General features: G+C 42.9%; 1 protein-coding gene across 4 annotated transcripts in view; it reads right to left on the minus strand.

The window, feature by feature from the left end:
* Positions 1 to 22893, minus strand: part of plekhm2 (pleckstrin homology domain containing, family M (with RUN domain) member 2) — a 73552-nt gene that overhangs the window by 33346 nt on the left and 17313 nt on the right. Inside the window, exons 3-11 of one of the 4 annotated variants that reach the window (XM_038821641.1) lie at positions 20621 to 20730; positions 19953 to 20052; positions 18535 to 18622; positions 16196 to 16382; positions 11587 to 11625; positions 9974 to 10033; positions 7437 to 7671; positions 5178 to 6029; positions 1341 to 1410 (exon numbers count right to left, since the gene is read on the minus strand). In XM_038821641.1, the coding sequence (XP_038677569.1) occupies positions 1341 to 1410; positions 5178 to 6029; positions 7437 to 7671; positions 9974 to 10033; positions 11587 to 11625; positions 16196 to 16382; positions 18535 to 18622; positions 19953 to 20052; positions 20621 to 20730 (1741 nt within the window). The remainder of the gene's footprint in view (positions 1 to 1340; positions 1411 to 5177; positions 6030 to 7436; positions 7672 to 9973; positions 10034 to 11586; positions 11626 to 16195; positions 16383 to 18534; positions 18623 to 19952; positions 20053 to 20620; positions 20731 to 22893) is intronic. The other 3 variants (XM_038821642.1, XM_038821644.1, XM_038821645.1) reach the window with 3 other exon arrangements.

The following is a 22893-nucleotide window of genomic DNA, read 5'->3' on the forward strand; positions in this document are numbered from 1 at the left end:
ATTAAGGGGCAATTTAGCGTGGCCAATCCACCTAACCAGCACATATTTTTTATTTTTTTTTTATTATAAATTTAGAGTACCCAATTATTTTTTTCCAATTAAGGGGCAATTTAGCGTGGCCAATCCGCCTACCCTGCACATCTTTGGGTTGTGGGGGTGAAACCCACGCAGACACGGAGAGAATGTGCAAACTCCACACGGACAGTGACCCAGGGCCGGGATTCGAACCCAGGTCGTCAGCGCCGTAGGCAGCAATGCTAACCACTGTGCCACCGTGTTGCCCTCCAGCACATTCAGAACAGTACAGCACAGAACAGGCCCTTCAGCCCTCGATGTTGTGCCGAGCAATGATCACCCTACTCAAACTCACGTATCTACCCTATACCCGTAACCCAACAACTCCCCCTTAACCTTACCTTTTAGGACACTACGGGCAATTTAGCATGGCCAATCCACCTAACCCCGCACATCTTTGGACTGTGGGAGGAAACCGGAGCACCCGGAGGAAACCCACGCACACACGGGGAGGACGTGCAGACTCCACACAGACAGTGACCCAGCCGGGAACCGAACCTGGGACCCTGGAGCTGTGAAGCATTGATGCTAACCACTATGCTACCATGCTCATATTTTGGGTTGTGGGGGTGAAACCCACGCAGACACAGGGAGAATGTGTGAAACCCACGCAGACACAGGGAGAATGTGTAAACTCCACACGGTCAGTGACCCAGGGCCGGGATTGAAACCGGGTCCTCAGCGCCGTAGTCCCAGTGCTAACCACTGCAGCAGAGCTTTCCTCCTTCATGACCCGCTGGCTTATTTCTCATTTTGCTTTGTGAAAGTAGAATCAGAGACTCTATAGTAGGAAAATCAGGGATATTAAAGGGGATCCTCTTACCCACACAGAGGGCAGCCAATCTCCTTCGAGCACTCAACATGGTTTAATCATTTCCCATCTGTGCCTGGCTGCTTGGTACCAGCAGCTACCCAGTCCATCATCCAAGGAGTCATTTGCACTGTGCAAGTGCAGCAAGACATTTCAACCTGATCTGGTGTTCATCCCATATCCACAATTTCCAGTTTAAGTTACTGGATAGCAATCAGAAGCAGTAATGAATGACCTCTCTAACACAGGCTGTTGAAATAAAGGGCAGCGCATCCACTGCTACTCTAGTTATGCGCAGCACAGACAATGAATTTGGCACCTCCCTCAACTATCATACACCAGTATGTCACCAAACAGTGGTGACATTATCCAGTGAGCTATCAGAATGTTTATACTTAATTTAAAACAAAATTCAGGTGGATTGTCTACTGTGGTCCCGCCCCAGCTCCCTTACTTTGTAGAGCTGCTCTTCATTCTCCTTGAAAACGTGAATCATCAGCAGAAGCAGCAGATTATTGTCAACCCTGAGGGAAAAGGACAGAAACATAAATCACAAGGCTGATGCCTCCACTTGCACCAACAGCGGTTGCAAAACACTTGGCCATCCTTATATTCAAATCAAACTGATTAAAAGAAAAATAGAGAGAGAGAAAAATCGTCACACAAAGTATTGCCTAAAACCATGGAATAAACAGCTCCAGTTGCTGAATCAACTGAGGTATTATGGGATACAGTGAAATGGTAGAGAATTCAAGATTAAAGCGTAATAAAACTGTGAAGCAGGCTTGATGATCAACTCCTGGCTCAATCGTCAGCTTCAGACAGTTTAGTTCACAATAGAAGGTGTCCTGGAAGACGAAACAGCAAAGCTTCAGACTGGACTTTTCTTTTAAAAAGGCTCAAGTTTGGAGAGAAATGAAGAAACAAAGATTTATAGGCACAAAGAAGAAAATTAAAAATGAACAGCTGGGCCGGAGCCTGACAGTTAACAAGAGCAGGTCGCATCAACTCACCACTGAACAAATTGTGAATTTAACTCTGTAACAATTGCCGGAGGGTGAGTCTCAATTGAAGCCCAACAGATTTCTCTTGACATATGATAAACATCAGAAATTATACAAAAATAAATCTCCACCAGAGAAAACATGCCACAGGGAAAAAAAATACAAATTTGATCCCCCGCTGTTCTGTTCCAAAATTACACGGTGCAGTTTCCAGAATGACAGAAGCACAGAGTTGTCATCACAGGCTACTCTCACTTCCTGCATGACAACAGGGATCAATGGGCGAGTTGTTAAGCAGCCGAAACATTAGAACTTGGGATCCAGAGATGGATAATTCAGGAGTACAATGAGGCAGGCACAAAATAGAGATGGAGGTGGAGAAAGAAAAAGAGGGAAGGGTAACTGGGAAAATGTAGTCGCGAATCTTGGGAACCCCAGTACAGCACAGAACCATTTGAAGGCTACTGTGAAAGCTTGCATCCAACATCCCATCAGGCAGTGTGTTTAAAATCCTAACCATCTTTTACGCAAAAACAGACTTTTCCTCTAGTTCTTTTGCTAGTCACCATAAAACCGTGCCCTCTGGTTATTGACACTTCGGCCACTGGAAATTGCTTAATTACTTTATGTGGATGCTTCAAGGCTTTAAACATTTTGACCAAATCTGTTTAGCCTTCTCTATCACCTCACTTTTCTGCATTGAATTTCATCTGTTAGCACGGCACGATGGCACAGCGGTTATCACTGCTGCCTCACGGCGCCGAGGTGCCAGGTTCGATCGCAGCCCTGGGACACTGTCCGTGTGGAGTTTTCACATTCTCACCCCTACAGCCCAAAAGATGTGCAGGGCAGGTCAATTGGCCATCCTAAATTGTCCCTTAATTGGGGGAGAAAAAAAAATAATTGGATACTCTAAACTTTTTTTAAAAAATTGAATTGCATCTGCCATTTCATCATCCCATTTCACGAACCTGTGTCCTCTTGAAATCTATTACTACATTCCTTACTTTTTAACCAGACGTCCGCATGGTGTCATTTGCAAGTTTTGAAATTGTCCCCAGTACCCCCATGTCCAGTTTATTTGTGTATTAAAAACAGCAGTGATCCTAGCACTGGCCAAAAAAAAGTCATTCACCACAACTTACTTTCCTTCCCCTTAGCCAATTTCATATCCATGCTGCTACTATCCCATTATCCATGGGCTTCAATTTTGCTAACTAGCCTAATACAAAGGCCCTTTGAAAGTTTATGATATACATCAACTGCACTGTCCTCATCCATCTCTTTGTCACATCAAAGAATAATAGCCAAACACGATTTACCCTTACAAATCAGCGCAGGTTCTCCTTTATTATACTGTGCTTCTCCAAGTGGCTATTGATTGTCTCCCAGGATAATTGTTTTTTTTTTAAACTTCCCTGCCACTGATATTAAACTAACTGGCCTTTATTTCAGATTTACCTTCCTCCCACTCACAATCCTACAGCCTTTGTATCTAAGGAGGATTGGAAGATTGTAGCCTCCGCAATTTCAGATGACATTTGGGCTCCCTTTCATGAAATGAAGTATAAAATAATTATTCCAAATTAATGGAAACTTTCTTGGTTTACCCATATTATCAGAAATTCCTTTTTAAACCTTTAGTGTGGCTAAATTAATAGCACTGTTAAATTAGAATGTTGTATGTTCAAATTGCTGAAACTAGGCTAACATGTAGTGTAGTACTGAGAGGCTACTGCATTGTTGGAAGTGCTTTCCTTCTGATGAGTTGTTGGAGCAAGGCCTTATCTGCACATAAAGGAGGAACACCTCCAGAAAGCTGTGAACTAATTATTATTCTAATTGCAATTTATCTTTATGCAATTGACTGTTCCATATTAATTTAGAAGCATCTTGGGAAGTCCTTAAGAGACTTGCAGTTTTCTTTCTGCCTGCCTCTCACTTTTTCCCCTTGCTGTTTTTTTGTGCCCAAATCCACAGACATGGATGACACAGATGACATTTGGGCTCCCTTTCATGTTAACCACTAATATATTCTTGTATTGTCTCTTTGCCCCTCTTATTTCCTTTTTCATTTTCCCTTAATATTCAGTCTGATTCTTTCTGTCTTATCAAGTTGATACCTGTCATGATCCTATTTTTTCTGCTTTATCCTACTCTCTAATTGCCTAGTCATTCAGAGAGCTCTTGCTTTGGTTGCTCTCCCTTTCCTCAAATGCGGAATGTACTTAAACTGCAACTGAACCATTTCCTCACCAAAGGCTGCTAGTTTTTCTGCCTGCCAGTCTTTTACTCCAATTTACCAGGGCCAGACTCTTACTCAATCTGATAAAATTAGCCCTTCTCCAGTTAGGTATTTTTATTTTAAATTTCTCCTTATATTCTAAATTTCTCATCTATCTGCCCTATAACTATCTAATCCTTATACTATTTCCAAGATGCTCCCCAACTGTGACATGCGAGCACAAGTTAGATAAAGAGTTAGAAAACTCCATCCATTCTGCGATATTGTAACATCTTTTCACAACAATAATCTTGTCTCCCCCCCCCCCGCCCGCCCGCCCGCCCAAGATAGATAGTCAGTTGGGGACAATTTTATCCATAACCGCATGCAACGGTTTAATACAGTCCAAATGTTTTCCATGTAGGATTTTTATAGCCAGACACAAAAATGTACTTTCATTCCTTCAGTTTGAGCTGCACTCAAACCTAGGTTTCAGGGATAAACGGCCACGATTTAATCCAATGCACTAAGCTCCTCAATCTTTAGAGATTTGGCTTAGTCCCCTTAACTGATTGAAATCAGAGATGGGAACTGAGAAACTCGACACGAGCTACAGTACAGTTTAGAATCTTGCAGCTAGACGCCATGTGGGACAGATTGATAATGGAGGAAAGAGAACTCAAACTTAGAAAGTGAATAGATTTTTGATGAAAGTAGTAGCATTGTGTGGAATTTTGAGGAACATTAGCAACAGCCAGGTAGACTGCAATTACCTTTTCTGGTCCTGTCAATCTGACTGACTTTCGTATATTCAGGACTTTAGCATTTTGTGGAAAAATCAACCTATTGAAGATTGGCGTTAAAGGGCATCATACAACTTGCTGTGATCTGAATATTTCAATGTGAAATACAGAGATGTAAGTCCAAAGAGATTGCATTGAGTGTTTGCAGAAGTAAGTGAGTTACGGCTCTCATTTGGCAAGTACTAAACTTTATTTCCTTGGTATTAAGAAAATACTTATACTTCCAATTATGACTAAACACAGTTAGAATATTACTTTACCTGAAGTCAGCAGAATGAGTTAGTTCTGATGGGCTACTTTGAGCTTTTTCTTCCTCCTCTGAATCTTCAGAGGTCAAGGTCTGAATTTCCAACTGTTCCATGCTAGTCTCCGATACCGTGCCAGTTTCAACATCAGCCTCTTTAACGTGTTCTGAAAGAGCTTCTGCATTTTCTGTTCTGTGGCACTCTAGAATAGCAGCTTCCTCTGTTGTCCGTGGTTCCTCTACAGCACCAGGGGTTTTTTCTCCTTTGCACGTTTCTGTGCCAGCAGCCTCATCGCCACTAAAAACATCCTCTGGTTGGCCATCCCCTGCAAAGTCATAGTTGCAGCTACCTGTTGCACCAGTACCTGGACTCTCGAGGGCAAACCTGTAGAAATCCACGGCAGGTGGCATCCGCTCACTATACTGGCTATACGGAGGTTCATCCGGGGCTTCCCCCGGGACAGAAGTCCGAAAGGGCTGCTCAGGATGATCACTGCCTGACGTCCAAGTGTTGGCATCCAGTGTTCCATTGAGCTGCTCCATCACCTTACTCAAAGGATTTCCTACACTGTTCATAGATGTGTCCTTCATCTGCGGTATTAGCAGACCTGGCTTGGGGGCATCTACATCAGACTCCCTACGCGTCAACTGTAACATCTTGTCCTGGGAGTTGCAGTCCTCCCCACCAGCAGCAATCCCTTGGGATTTCTGTAAACCCATTTCATTATTCTGTTCTTCAGCATCACAGGCCTGCTTTGACATTGCACCATCTTCCATTGACAGTTGTACATCTGAATTTTTAGCATCATGAATTTGTTCCTCAGATTTTGCTCTCTTCTTCTTTGGTGTTCTCCTCTTCTTCGCCAATCTATGGTGTTGAAATCACAAACAATTATAATCAGCAACTTCCTCAAATGTTTCAGGGGGGAAATGTACCATCCACGGTCTTTTACAGTGCATTAGGTTCCGGATTGGTTGAACTTAGCTGGGGATGGCATTGGTATTGCTACAAAATCTACCTCAGCTCCTAGGGCTATCAAGAGGGGAAAAATTGGAGTCAAAGTTCCTGCTCCTGCACAAAGTATTGGAGGGCAGTAAGAATCAATGGATCTGTATCACAGCAAGGGAAAGAAGAAAAATAATCAAATGACATGCTCCTGCTGAACTCTCTCAATTCACAGACCAAAGTGAAAATACTCTTTAGAGTTGGAAGAATTAATTTTAAATTTAAGTCATCAAGGGTCAGCCTTAATCCCAAGGTGTTTTGCCACACAACACTCAGTGGAATACTGGCACTGTCCAATTAAGATTGGCAGAGCTCCACTAGTTCTCAGACTTTGACTACACATTTTACTGTGGAAGGACAACAATTCAGAAAGCAAATATAAAAACCAGCAGATATCAAAGGCAGTATAGCAGCGTAGCACATGGTTATATTAACTCAGTGCATAATAAACCATGAGTTTACATTCAATTCCAAACATATTGGGTTCTACATTTCAGTAGTGGTCAGATAGCTTTGTAGCATTTCATGGTTTCAAGACCACAGCTCTTTACACACTAGTCTACACAGATCCAGGAGGCTACTGCTGTTGTGTGGCACAAATAGACTTGCATTTATACAGCACCACCCACAACTGTGAACATTCCAAAACACTTTACAGCAAATTACTGCTCACTGGCAGTGGCTAGTGGGATTGTCAACGGACTAGTAATGCAAAGGCCCAGGATAATCCTCTGGGGACCCGGGTTCGAATCCCACCAGGGCAGTTGGTGGAATTTGAATTCAATAAAAATCTGGCATTAGAACAGTCCAATGACGACCATGAAACCATTGTCAACCGTCGTTAAAAACTCATGTGGTTCACTAATGTGAAGGAAATCTGCCATCCTTACACGTGACTCATGACCCACAGTCTCTTAAATGCCCTCGGGGATGATCAATAAATGCTGGCTCAGCCAGCGACACCTACACCTCATGAACAGATAAGAAAAACATAATACTTATTTTGAATATAGTCACTGGTGTAATGCAGGCAATTTGCAAAAAGCAAGCCCCCACAAACAGCAATGCGATCAGAATTTTTTTTAAAAAATGTGATGTTGGCAGAGGGATAAATATTATCAAGGACAGCCGGAAGAACAATGCCCTATCATGTACCTAAAAGCAAACAAAGCAATGTGAAAGTTAATGCCATCTGTTTGAGAGTCGGGGGGGGCGAAAGGTAATCTGCACCCCCACCTCCCCAGTCAAGCTCCAATCGCAATGGCTGACCTAATTACTTCAAGCTCTGTGCTGCTCTCCTGGAGATCTGGTGTGCTCTCCTCTCTCTCAGGCTCAGTACATGGCACCACAGTGCCATTTGGTGTTTGCGGACATTCCTCTTTCTCAATATTGAAGGGGTTGTAGCGTAGGGTTGGACTCCTCGTGCTGGGCTTGCTGTTTGATGGCAGACTCTCCGAGGTTCCAGATCGAGGGCAACTGCTGACTGTGTCGGTCAATTCACCCTCTATGAGAAACAAATACAAAAAAGGGTACAAACCAATGTTTATTTCTGGGATGGTTTTCATTTAAAGTATATATTTTTTTACATTAACAAATTGGCAAGGATTATGGGGTTATTTGAAGCAGTGTTTTAAACAAGACTGAAAATTAGTGTACAGTCAAGCTCATCTCCCATGATCACTTAGAACTGCTGCGGTCAACCTACACTTAGGATCGTACATCCACTCACTTAACATCTGCATGGTTAGATTAACTACCAAGAATTGTGAACATAGATGTTCTCCTGTCCCAGGAATCTAGTTGCTTTGATTTCTTCGGTGGAAATGGAGGGCTCCCATCCAAATAAGACATCTTGTTCAGGGTTCAGTCACATTTCAGGTCTAATGAGAGAACCATGACATCCAATAAACAAAGCAATACAGATCCAATAAAAAGTCCCACTGTAGCTATCACAGTCAGTTTGGCTAGATAAAGAACAGAATGCTAAATAGATTCCACTCACCTACTTCTTTTAAGGATGAGTTTTTTCAAGGAGCTGCTCCAGTAGCAAGTGTAACACTGGGCTGGCATTTTGCTGGCAGTGGTCAATTAACAGGCCTTTGCCAGGGCTGCCATCCAGTGGAGAACAGTCACCCCATTCCCAGGGCTGTCAGCCCAATCAATCACAGGGCCAGCAGCTCAGCAGTGCCACCACTACTGGTGGCCACTGCTGATGCCACAGCTCCAGCATGAGAATGCCTCAATGGTGAGGAGTATGGGAAGACATTTTCTTCAAAGGATAGGTTGCAGAATCTCCTGGCATTCCAAGCATATACACAATTTAAATAATTTCCTACTCACACGTGAATCAAAACATTGGCCAAGGAAGCTCCCACAACATAAAACGCCTGCCATTATCTGGCAGGTTCGAAACTATTTAACCTCTTTGAAGCCAAGTGAAAAGGACAAGGAGATAGTTGAGAGGAGGAATGTTGAGGAAGGGCCAGCAATGAGGAAAGTACTAGTACCAGTGCTAAGAAAAGGCCAAGGGTTGACTGATGACCAAAAATCTCAATCCTCACACCTAGAATCACCCAACACCAAGCTGGGCAGAGTTTTCAAAACATTTACAGGAAGCAGAACTGAAGCAGAGTGAATGAAAATCTAGTGGTACCGTTTCTTTCTGGTAGTGTGCGACTCCAGTTTGATGATACACCCAATGATGAAATTACCTCATTCCGTCCTAGGACATTGGTCCTTGAAAAACCATAACCCATATTACCAGATGGTTCCATCTGGCAAAGAGTTTGAGCATAACAACGTATGCCTTGACAGACGGCATGGTGAAGATCCAGTTACTCTTCATAACAAAGGTCAAGTCCCAATGATGCGAAATGTGGATTAGATTGGGAGAAAGAAAACAAAAGCACAGCAGACGGTGTGATTGTACACGAGTGGTTTCAGGGAACTTCTTGGGTCAGTCCAGGTTGGTTACTTTGCCACACTGCATAAAGGACAGTCACACCAAAAAACATCTTAAAAGGAACTGCGTCCATATAGATTCTTACCATTGGTAAGCTGGACTTATTTCAACAGAAGAAAACGGACTTGAAACAGAAGCTGCATTATGTTAAGCATGACTTAGGTTTCTAAACTTTTGGGCAGCAGTTCTACATTAAAAATACAACTAATATGAGGCAGGAGTAAATCCAAAGTGAAAAAAATAATCCCTGAACGTTATCCTTGGTGATCCAAAGCCAAAGTACAGCAGCAATCAAAATCACATTATTCAATCTGTTGGTCTTTAGTAGTTGGGGAACATTAGTGATTACTATATGACTCTTACAGGTGAGAGAGGTTTTCTTTAACAAACCTATGCCAATTAATAGGGTGGCTCTGTGTGGTCAAGATCGGATTTGGTCCTTCCAATGGCTGCCAGGTTCTAGTTGTCTGTCTGAGATGTTAGTGACAGTTCTGCGCTACACAATGGAATTAAAAAATACATTTTCTTGAAATGCAAGAGAAGCTATTACGGTTGCATTTATCAACGAAAAAAACATGTGTTGCAATTAAGATTTCTGCAAGACAGCTAGATTACAGTAGCTCTGATTCAATATGAAACCCACCACAACAGAATTATGAAGTATGATCATGTTAAAGATTTCAGTTCATGATTTCCAGCCATTTTTTCTGTCTGACACACTTTCACCAAATGCACATGGACACAACCGCTTGAAGCAGCCCTGGCAGGCATGCAGTGAGTGAGACAGACAGCGTTAGGGACAGAGCATGCAGCAGGCAGCAACACAAGCCTAAGAGAGTCCCACCTTCCCAGTCTGTGCTGGGTATGGACTGTGCTGCAGGAAAGACATCTCCAAAATCATAATCTATAATGAAAGGATGAGAAAAACACACAAAACAAAAGCAAAATCTGTAACAATGGAAGTCATGGTGTCATAGTCAAATAGCATGAGATGAAATCAGTGTCATATACAGATGATAAAGTTATTGACAGTTATTCCAGCAATACCCATAGACAATTCCACATTTCAATTGCCTTCAAATCATCTTTTTACAAGTGCTGAATACTCTCGAGATGGGGCGTCTACCCCTCTGAGGAAGTGAATGTTGCTTTTACACTCTGGTTCCTTTGGGTTCAAAACCAGAAAGCTGGAATTAAAATTCTCTGTTTATTGGGCACAAGACTCCATGTGAACCGAGCTTGAGTCATGATAAAATACAAAAACACTATCCCCCAACTGGTAACCTCACTTAAAGGCCATGGAATGGCAGATAATCGGGAAAGGAAAGTGCCACTCTGGTTCAGGTGGAAGAGATTTATGGTGTCTAACCTGACATGCAGTACTGAAATGTGTAAAATATTCTAATTCAATATCACATCCTTCACCATGGATAACAGAAAAAGAAAACACCACTGTTTCTTAAAAATATTGCGTATTTTAAAGTACACCATTGAGTACCAACTTGCTTGTACATATATTGTGGTGTGACATTGATATTTAAGAAGTCCACTGAGCCTCCACACTACATTAGCTGTAGATTATTGCTCAATTAAACTGCATTCCCAGCTGATATGGATCCTGCTGGTCACCAATCTTTCATCACCACTAATTTAGGGTGCCAACAGATAGCAATGTTGGAACATCACTATTCCCAACCCAAGTGCTCTACATTCCATAGTCCAGCAACAATTTGAGATGCAAAGTACATACAGCATTTGAAATTGGAGCTGCAATTAGCCAAAGTAAATCTAGGGCACTTAATATTGCTGCCTCTACTAAGCAGTGAGTACTCACAACAATCAATATTCATTGGGTGTGGTGCAGTTGGTTACAAACCACACCCTGATAATTCAGTCATTACTCTCTGGTCGAGAAACAGAGTACAGAATCCTACAGTCTGCTGGGACAAAATGCCGGGAACTCCCCAAAAGCACAGCGGGCGTTTCTACACCAGACTGGCCACAGATTCAACACCACCATGTCTTGGGAAGTGCAATAAACGCTAGCCATGCTAATGGTGCCCATTTCCAAGAATGAATTAAATTAAACCCCAAATTGCAAAGTCAATTGGCATTTTATCCAAATCGATTCAACCCACAATTTTGAGATCCTGATCCTGAAAATGCTAACTCATAATGGCCTATTGCTCTGCATGTTTCTGCATCCTTCAGTTCCTCACTAAGGCCATTTATCTTGTGTGGATAATGTATAGCTATATTCAGGCTTTGTGCTGACCTGAAATTCAATAACAGTCTCAGCATTTTAACCAAAATGAACCTCTCCCACTTCAAATCATGTTTTCCCTCATGGCAACGTTCCGCTCTGCAAGCCTTACTTCATAAGTGATCCACAGCACAGGAACAGAAAATGTTTCAGTTACTTGGCGAGCCGCCTGCCAATCAAAGAGCAAGACATACCTATGAGAGGCCTTGTCAGATTGCTGTCACTCCAATTCACTGCAGGAACAAATGTAAAGATGTTCACGCTATGCAGAGACTGCCTATTGGGTTATTCTGTCTTATAACTTACTAACAAAAATATCTTAATGTTTGTTGAAAAGTTCAAGTTTAACAAGTTTGAAGAATTACTTAGTAGCTGGCACATGCCAACAGGGGAAGAGACGTTCAAAACAAAGAACCAATCCAGGCCAAAATGTAGCCATAGGCATGTCTTCTGAGTGTTTGGGCTCACACTGCTATCTTATTCCATCAATTAACTTCAGGTAGCAACGTCAAACATTATCCAGATTTTAACAATTTTGGGAGTGTGTGTGTGTGATGATGAAGGACTCATAGTTCCAGCCACCTATGCTTTTATGTCCTCGAGTGACAGCTCCAATTGTAAACAAGTGTATGTTTTCGGTCAAAAAAATAATGTCCTTAATTCTCCAGTAATCTGCACCATCTTCCAACTATGGTTTGTTTTTTTCTGTTGAAATAAGTGGTTAGTATATTCCTTGCCTGTTTATTACAGGTTATAACTCACTCTTCCTGCATTGCAAGCCTCTTTCCAGTTAGCAGATCAGAAACAGCTGAGATCTAAACATACAAAATAAAATCTTGCTGACTAATGCTGCAGAGTTGTTTCCTGGCAGTACAGGAACACCAGCTGTAGCTCTTGGCAGTTTAGAAACCTCCCAATTATACTGATAATGAAGCACAGAATAGGGCCTTTCATAATTTGTGAAGAAAGATACAGTACAGGCCAGTGGGAGAAAAATTGCTTCCCCAGCCAATTTGGTGTGGGTGCTCACGTTAAAGTTGTGAGCAACACTCCCAGAAAAGTTTTGGTTAACACTACACTGGATGGTACATAATGCGTAATGTGAACCTCATTTACCCTGGCATTTGCTGTTAACTGAAAGTAAACATGATCCATGTAGTGAACACTAGAAACTCGTGTGCTTCAGGAAGCCAAATGACAGTGGATCAAAAGTTAGAACAAAAACTGGTGTCCCACGAGGATCTGACTGCTGTAACATTTAGAAAGAAAATCCAGGAGAAACTGCATTGTTACATCAATAATAAACTTTTCATAGGCCTAATGCTTGGCTCTACCACACTGCTTCTTCAAGTTTCTTCCTAATTTTGCATTTAAGGGTCAAAGGTTTAAGTGATGAGCTCCACAGGCTTGAGTGCTATGTCAGTGTTTGCCATTGGTATACTTGGTAGATTAATGTATTTAGCATGATGAAGCAGCAACAATTCTTGTAGTGCTGCTCCAGTGATTTTTCATAGACTTTGGATTCCATAGAATCCCTACAGTGCAGAAGGAGGCCATTCGGCCCATCAAGTCTGTACCAGCCCTCTGAAGAGCTTTCTAGCAAGGCCCACTGCCCTGCCCTTTTCCCGTAACCCCACCTAACCTACAAATCTTTGGACACTGAGGGGCAATTTTTTTTAGCATGGCCAACCCAATTAACTTGCACATCTCTGGACAGTGGGAGGAAACCAGGGGATCCAGAGGAATCCCACGCTGACATGGGGAGGATGTGCAAACTCCACACAGTCACCCAAGGCTGGAATTGAACCCAGGTCCCTGGCGCTGTGAGGCAGCAGCACTAACCACTCTGCCACTGTGCCGCAAACTCTTCCAGTTCTACTGGTTTGCGTGGCTTGGACTGTACTGAGCTCAAAGCAATAAAAGGTGTTTTGTTTCTGCAGTCTGACCAACAGGACAGCAAGTATTCCATGATTGGGCAGATTAGACTTGTAGTGCCTGCTGGTGACAGTAATTACTTGTGATTAGACAACATGGTGGTCCATCTCTCACAATAGATATTAAGTTGATCTTCTTGATGCTGAAGGTTGCATTCCATATGTAAACCTCCAGTAAAAGTACTTCTAACTATATCTGCGTCCAGCGATTACTATTAGGAAGTTTTCTCCACAGCACGGAATAAGCATGTGCAATACCAAGCATGCTTCTCAGGGTATGTTACACAAATTCTGTGACACGACAAATGTTCATCTGTGATAGGAAGGGGAGTAGGCCATTAGCTCCCCAAGCCTGTTCCACGATTTAATGAGATCATGACTGATCTACAAACTCATCCCATTTACCTGAATACGTTGGCTATCAAATCCTATCAATCTCAGTTTTAGAATTAATTAATCTAGTGCCAATTATTATTTGAGGAAGAAAGCTCCAAACCTCTATCGGCCTTTGTGTGAAGAAGTGTTTCCTAATTTCACTTACGAAACGGTTGGCTCACATATTTTGACAATGACTCCTGGTCCTAGACTCTGCAATGAGCGGAAATCCTTTCTACCAAACCACCCTACACGTTCCCTTTAATACCTTAAAACTTCAATTGAATCACTGCATAACCTTTGAAATTTTAGGAAATACAACCCCAGATTTTCTTTGTGTTCTCTCCTTGCAGCTCGACCCTATTACTTGCAATGAAATCATGTCTGCAGATCGATCAAGCTTCAAGCTTGATTTTAAGTTGATCTTCAAGTTAAAAAAAAAATCTTTTATTGTCACAAGTAGGCTTACATTAACACGGCAATGAAGTTACTGTGAAAAGCCCCTAGTCGCCACATTCCAGCGCCTTTTCGGGTACACAGAGGGAGAATTCAGAATTCTCAGCTGGTACGGGTATTGAACCCACGCTGCTGGCCTTGTTCTGCATCACAAACCAGCTGTGTAGCCCACTTATCTAAATCAGCCCAAGTTGCACAGGTAAATCCTGTTTATACACAATACCAATTTACCAGAAATGCTGATTTTGCGGACAGGTTTGTGGACTTGCAGTTGTTTGAATCCTTTTTGTAATTTGACAATTTATACCGGCTGAAGCATTCAAGTCACAGGCTAAAATGTACTTTTAAAAAATAACTAGAGACTGTTGAACTTACTGCAGAGGGCTTAGGAGCATTTGCCTTGCTAAAATTATACCTCTTCCGCCAACTCCTTTCTGACCGGCCACATTAATCAGAGGGAATATTAAAACAATGCCGTTCATACAGCTGACATTCTAAACAGACCACCATCCTTTTTCATCTGAATTATCGTTATCACTGCAAATACTCATCATCTGCAGAATCATTAAGGAACTGTCAAAGCTCCTTTTTTAAAGGCAGGAGTCTGAAACCTGATGTTGTCTATCTGTGCTCTATCTATCAGTTCTATGCAGTTGTTCTAATTCAAGGATTAGTTCATGCATCTTTTTATGGTGTTTCCACCATGAAGGCTCTGGCTGCAGATACTCATCCTTTTTAATTCGATCTCAGAAAATGTTGCAAAGTGGGTGATTATTAGATCTTCTGCCCATTGTGCACGTTTGCTCTCCTCAAACATCTCACCTTTTTCATCCCTCATGTCTCTAATTTAAATCTCAACTGTTTACCAACCTTTTGCTCTTTCCTTAAACTTCACCCTTTATATAAACTAACAGGCATCCTCAATTGAAATTTCCTGTGACTGATCAGTCCTGCAGCACAGCTTCCATGTCGGATCATATTGCTGATAGGGACATTAGGCTGAAGAATTCCTGGTTTTAAGGAAAATCCTAGTTCCCGGAATGAACCTGGTCTTGACTGATTTTGCAAAAAAATGGAGTTTACCTGTAATTAAGTAAACTCAATCTCCATGTGATTTATAAAAGCGAGTCAATGGCTCCAGAATATGGATAGTTGCTGCATTGCAACAGCACAGCAGATATCACATTACGACCCACGCTTGTGATGGATTGTCCACCATTAGCTTTTGAAGCATTTCCACTACAAAACCACATCTTCCTTGCAATCTATACATGTGCTCCTCCATGCGGGATATATTAAAGTTATTAACTATTGAATCATCTGCATGATATGAATTTCAAGGTCATATTGAGGATGCCTACATTTTCACTTCACCGACTATTCATTTAATTATGACTGGTGCCGATTAACACATGATTATATTGTCTTCTCTGTACAAGATATACATGTTTTTTAATTACTCAATTGACTTGCTCAGTTATTCATGCCGTACATGCATGTCCTCATTCATCAGGCTTAGGATGACGGGGAGATCGTGTGAGATCTTCCAATAAGTAATTTCCTAGCTCTATGCTTCAGACTATTTCTTTGGGGGCTCTGCTGTAACAAGAGTTAATAGAGAGAATTTCCATTATCTTCCAGAGCTCCCCCAACACATCCCTCTGAAAGGCAATGTAAAGCATGTCAGAGCAAGACAGATCAATAGCCTTCCATTTATCTCCTGAATATTTTGACTCTAACTGCATTATGATTTCAAATACCAGTCAAGGACCTTGGCCAAGTGCCTGTATCACTACAGATGAGGGCATCACAGACACGCCCAATCCCATACTTGTCCAACATCCATTTTCAAGTACGGTCACTGAACCATGAATAGGATGGGGAATTACTAGATTTAACCCACAGATGGAGGGGTTGACTTCACACACCACAAAACACCCACATGATCCGTAGAGTCTTTTAGCTTAAAACCATGAATACATGTAAAAGGGGTTTATAATGAGGACACCTTGGATACAGCAAAGCTCTTGGAACTTACCCTCACTGGAGGGTGCAATGGCACTATCATCCCATTCCAAATTAGTGGAGGTGACGGAGTTGAACGAATTGAGCGAGAGGCTGTCAGAACCATGCACAGAGTTGGGCAGACGCTCTTCGAAGTCCAGCAAGTGCTGTGGCTTGTAATATTCTGGCATATATGGAGCCAGGTCCAGGTAGGGAACATCCTAGAATTAGAGGAACAGAAAAAGTACAATGAGAATGGACAATGGCTGGGGCCCCGCAAACTACGTTCATGTGTTTTGTTCCTGTCCTAAACTGGAGGATTACTGGAAGGAGATTTTAGGGTAATCTCTAAAGTGGTGCACGCGATACTGGACCCGGACCCTCAGGAGGCCGTATTCGGGATGTCGGACCAGTCGGGGCTGGAAACGGGTGTGGAGGGAGATGTTATAGCCTTCGCCTCGTTAATCGCCCGAAGGCGGATGCTGTTGGGATGGAGATCAACCTCTTCACCCTGTGCCCTGATGTGGTGGGGGGATCTGCTGGAATTCTTGACTCTTGAGAAGGTCAAATGTGAACTGAGGGGAAGGATGGAGGGATTCTACAATTCATGGGCGTTATTCATTACGCACTTTCGAGAATTGGATTACATCGAACATTGGGAGGGGGGGGGGGGGGACTGTATGTGTTAATGGTGACTATGGGTGATTCCTGATTCCTTTTTGTTCTTTGTTTATGTGAACACGCGGGCTAATGTTTGGGGGTTTGGTGGGAGGATGGGATCATTGTTGTTGATATGGGGATTGACATTGCATTCGTTTAAAAAAAAAATTTTTTTTTTTTAATTTAGAGTACCCAATTAATTTTTTCCAATTAAGGGGCAATTTATCATGGCCAATCCACCTAGCCTGCACATCTTTGGGTTGTGGGGGCGAAACCCATGCAAACACGGGGAGAATGTGCAAACTCCACACGGACAGTGACCCAGAGCCGGTATCGAACCTGGGACCTCGGCGCGTGAGGCAGCAGTGCTAACCCACTGAGCCACCGTGCTGCCCTGACATTGCATTCATTACTGATTATTGGATGTAAATTTGGGAGAAAATGTGAAAAAGGAGAATAAACATATTTTAAAAAAAGAATGGACAATGGCTAGGAACCAAAAAGAAAACCTTGACAGTGATGTTAGTGAGGATTCAATATAAAGACAACTTCCTTAATAGTAAAATCTGCTTTTTAATCATGTATATAGATCTCGGGCAGCACGGCAGCACAGTGGTTAGCACTGCAGTCTCACGCGCCGAGATCCCAGGTTCGATCCCGACTCTGGATCACTGTCCGTGTGGAGTTTGCACATTCTTCCCGTGTCTGCGTGGGTTTCGCCCCCACAACCCAAAAGATGTGCAGGGTAGGTGGATTGGCCACACTAAATTGCCCCTTAATTGGAAAAAATGAATTGGGTATTCTAAATTTATTTTTAAAAATGTATACAGATCTCAGACTGTCTTTAAAAAAATAATAAACAGGCTCGCCTATTTTCAAGTAGATCAGAGCACAAACATCTCAAGATTTAATGCAGAATATAACTGCGTGGACTAAAACACTTTTCACTTCCATCAGGAATTGACCTTTCATAAAACTCTGCCCAGTCTCACTAATATTGTTAAGCCCACGGGAAAGAAGGTATTATGAACTCCCTCTACCACTCAGAAAAAGTAAAACAGGCAAAATTCCAAAATAAATATAATTCTTGCATCTTATACGTTCACCCTTTTTTTTTCTAGATCTGATGTCCCCTCGGTTTGGCAATTGAGGACTTTAGTGACTTTTTACATTGCACAAGACCCATGCAATTGATGTTGGTTCTTGAAGCCGAGATCTTGGAGCTGGCCTCAGTCCAAAAGTAATTTTCTTTCGGAAACATTAAATCCACTGTCAAAATAAATCTTATAACTGGTCTCAGTGAATCTTGGCAAAGTTACTTTGTTCGCAACCAGCCGTGAGGACCCCGACATTGGAAGCCAGCACCACCAGCAAGTAAGCGTATTAATGCAAATAGGTATCAGTAGATCTTTGCTAACACATCATGTCTATTCCATGTTTCAACATATAATCATACAGCACAGAAGGGGGCTCATTCAGCCCATTGTGCCTGTGCTGGCTATTTGAAAGAGCTGTCCATCCCTGGTCCTTTCCTGGCACCCTCCAAACTTTACACTGAGAAAAACACTTCTTCTAGTCCCTTGCTTAAGGTTCATTAATTCTATATACTTGACTTTCAGTCCTGCACACTCAGACCAAGATCTATTTTACATCTGTTCCTTTTAGTATTTTAAAAGCCAGCACCACATCATTTAAAGAAGGCATGTTCCTTACCAGTTCCAACTCAAATCGAATGAATTCCAGGCCGGATACTAATGTGAGGAAGAGGGTCAGGTGATCATGACTGCAGACCAGGGCATTCCTTAGGGTTTTGAAGAAACAATACAGTTAAGATATCACATGTTTACAAGACCACAGTCCTCTATTCAGAATATATTTCCTTTGTTATGTTACAAGTGCAGTGTCTTACCTTGGGTATTCTTTCAGGTACAATGGAGAGTGTCACTTGGTAAAGAGACTGAGCAACTTACATTGAAACAGTACCCATTTAACTGCGCACAATTTGTACAACTCACGAGACATAGTAATATAGATATGTTAATTTTCCAGATGGTAGGAGTTAAAGAGAGGCAGAATACATTTATCAGGCCATCTCAGGTCTTCATTTTCCTTTGATTTTATGTTTGAAACTGCTCCTTAAGATATTAACCCAATTGGAAAATATTTGTAATTCTTACATTCGCATCAGGATAACTGTTCCAGATGTGGGCGCTGTTCTAAGAATACAGCGAACCACCTAATCCTTCCAATTTTTCATCACTGCTGAGAGTAGTCTGCCAACACATAGCAATGTTGAATTAGCCAATGTAAATCTACGCACTTAATATTGATGCCTGTCCTAAGCAGTGAGAGGTCACAACAATCAGTATTCATTGGGTGTGGTGCAGTTGGTTACATACCACACCCTAAGAATTCAGTCATTACTCTCTGGTCGAGAAACAGAGTACCGGATCCTACAGTCTGCTAGGACAACATCCTGGGAATTCCCCAAAAGGATAGTGAATGTACCTACACCAGACTGGCTGCAGCAGGTCGAGACACTCAACACCACCATCTCTTTGGATGTGCAATAAATGCCATAAATGGTAGCCTTGCTAACAGTGACCATTTCCAAGAATGAATAACACAACTAGGGACAGTATAGATGAGTAGCTCATGGTTTAGAACAATGGAGAGCTCACCTTCGTCAGGTGCTCACTATCCTGTGAAATTATTTGGTGATCCCTCCAACAACCCGCTTATTGACCTTATCAATTGCATTAGTAGTCAGCCTCAATTTTGCATCCACAAATGTTTTTTTAAACTTACTGGTACCTTATAACTGGGTGGAAGGGATCAAGCAGGTGATACAGGTTGCGTTGCAAAGATGTGCAGGAGTTTAAAGATGGTGACAATCAACACCCGTGCTAGTAGTTCACTTTTATACTTGGTGAATAATTGGAATCCCATTTTTGGAACGATTTGAGGCTTCACAGGTCAGCTTATACACTGACATCTGTGGTATATACAGCGGAACATCCTGCAATCCTAATAGTCAGTTCTCATAGGCTGGTGGTATGTCAATCATCCATTCTGGATTTCCATGCTGCCAGCTTTGATAATTCCACGTGCTCACCCGCAGTTGGACTTACTTGAAGTAGTACTTATGAAGCAGGTTCTGATTTTCCCAGAATAACCGCAGGTAGCTCTCCAGAGAATTCTCATTTAATGCAAGGTACAGCCAGGCTCGACCTCAGGGGAGAAAGAGGACAAAGTAAAATTGGTCAAATAGGAAGCAGGACTAGGGCCACTTCAACAGAACACAAGAATCAGGTTTAGGCCATTCGGCCCCTTTAGCCCTCTCTTGTCATTCAATGAGATCATGCCTGATCTAATTGTGGCCTCAATGGCACTTTCCTATCTGCCCTTCAGTAACTCTTGACGCCCTATCTGACTCAGCCTTGAATATTTGTAATAACACAGCCTCCATCGCTTTCTGGGAAAGAGAATTACACAAACTAATGACCCTCAAGAGGACAGGATGCAAAGTCAGCCATGGTTTCTGCTGATCACTATCCTAAGACCAATTAATGTGCTGTGTGAGCATTGCATGACAACAGGATCAGAAGTAGCAGTGATGGTCTGATGAAGGAATAGCATGATGCATACGCGAGATGAGAGTTAAAAGGAAGTTGGAGAGCAGGATGAAAACAGAGCTACAAAGAAAACAAAGTAAATAATTTCAATTATTTTTAAATCAAATGGTACAAATGCAAATTGATTATGTAAATTAGATGCACATCTGGAATGTGATACTTACTGCGACCGAGGTTAGTGGCAACATGTTGCAGCACGTCAATCTGCTTCACTGCTTCGCTGCGCGTAAAGTGTACGACCAATACCCAGTACCCGGAGGAAATATCCTGCAAACTGAACAGGGAATAATCAACACAGGGACACAACAGATATATCAGACAGAATATTCAACAGTCAACCCTCAGTTCTGAGTGCAAGTCATGAACATACCATGCACTCAAAATAACTGAACATCCATCTGTGAAGAAAAAGAAAATGGGCAATTTATACTAAAGGGCACATCAGAAACAAAACCGACAGCTATTGTAATTTCAAAGGTAGCATTCATTATTTTTTAAAAGAAACATTGTTGGAAGTATAAAAGGGAATCACTGTTAGGAAAAGTTAATCCAACTTGACTAGTGCACTGGATATGGAAGCCTGTTTGCCCCTCACCCCAATTCATGTAAAATTGATAATCTATTTGCATGTGGTTATAATTCATACATTCCAACTGAATAATAGCTCATGAATGTTTTTAATTGGCTGTGTAGATAATGTAAATTCAGGTCACAGTGACTGATATTGCTGCACCTGTGGATTATGGTTGGCTTTTGACAATGATGCAGAAGAATTGAAGATACCTGCACTTTAGTCACTGTACTTTTAAGCATTGTACTTTGTACACAAGCTGTTGATTCGAGACTTCCTCAAGACAGATCAGTTTCATGTTTGAATTCACATTTTGCTGTTAATATTGGGGATTCTTTCTTGGCCCTTCTTTCTGAACTTGTTGCACTATTACTGGTCGGCGAATGCAGAGAAGGTGCGGGGCTGGAGTAAGGAGACGGAGGCTTTGTGGGTGTGGATGGAGGCGGGTTCTTGTAAAGGGGCGGGGTTGCGGGCGTGGCAATAGTACCACTGACATTCGCCCCGGGGACTTATTCCGGTAATCATGTAGTGGTAGCCACGCTGAAGATTTGGGGGCAATTTCGACAGCACTTCAAGTTGAGGGCAGGGTCAAGGGTGATGCTGATAAGAGAGAATCACGGGTTCGAGCAAGGGAGGCTGGATGCGAGGCTGTGGGATGGGAGACGAAAGGGGTAAAAGAGATGAAGGATTTGTTTCTGGAGGGGATTCGCAAGTTTGGAGGAGTTGGGGGTGAAGTATGGGCTGCAGCGCGAGGAGGGGTTTAGGTACATGAAGGTGCAGAATTACGCAATAAAGGTTTCCCCGAGTTTCCCAGTGGCGTTGATAGAGGAGGTGATGTAGGTAGGGAGATTGCAGAGTTGAATCGTTTCAGGATTATGGGGGAGGATAAAGAGTCCATAGAAGGGATTAAGGCCAAGTGGGAGGAAGAGTTTGGGATGGGGCTGGAAGAAGGATTATGTTGCGAAGTTCTGTGAAGGATCAATGCCTTGACCTGGTGAGCAAGGTTGGAGTTGATTCAGCTAAACATTGTGTATAGGGTCCACTTAACGAAGGCGAGGTTGAGCCGGCTGTTTGAGGGGGTGGAGGATAGTTGCGAGTGGTGAGGTAGGGGCCCAGCCAATCACGTCCATATGTTCTGTTCCTGCTCAACCTTGGAGAAATATTGGGGTCATTTTTCAGCACCATGTCTGAGGTTCTGCACGTGGAATTGCAGCCAGGCCCCCTGGAGGCCATATTTGGAGTGTCAGACCTGCCGGAGCTGCAGACAGGAGCGGAGACAGACGTTTTAGCCTTCGCCTCATTGAGTGCAGGCAGGTTCTGTTGGAGTGGAAGTCAGGTTCTCCCCCCAGTGCCCCGGCGTGGCTACGGGATCTACTGAAATGAAATGAAATGAAAATTGCTTATTGTCACAAGTAGGCTTCAAATGAAGTTACTGTGAAAAGCCCCAGTCGCCACATTCCGGCGCCTGTTCGGGGAGGCTGGTACGGGAATTGAACCCATGCTGCTGGCCTGCCTTGGTCTGCTTTCAAAGCCAACGATTTAGCCCTGTGCTAAACCAGCCCTATGTGAGTTCCTGGGTGCGATTCTCCGAAACGGAGAAAAACAGCCGACGCCGGAGTGAAACCCGGAGTGTTTCACTCCGGCATCGGAGGCCGCTCCTCGCCCCCTATTCTCCACACCCCGGGGGGCTAAGAGCGGCGTTGCGCGAATATCGGGCGCCGGGCCTTGACGCTTGCGTCAAAGCGGCGCGCCGAGAATGACGCGGCCGGCGGCGCCTAAGTGACGTCAGCTGCGCATGCGCAGGTTGGCCGGCTCCAACCCGCGCATGCGTGGTTGCCGTCTTCCCCTCCGCTGCCCCGCAAGATC

Source organism: Scyliorhinus canicula, chromosome 16 (assembly GCF_902713615.1).
Source record: "Scyliorhinus canicula chromosome 16, sScyCan1.1, whole genome shotgun sequence".
Taxonomy (NCBI): Eukaryota; Metazoa; Chordata; class Chondrichthyes; order Carcharhiniformes; family Scyliorhinidae; genus Scyliorhinus; species Scyliorhinus canicula.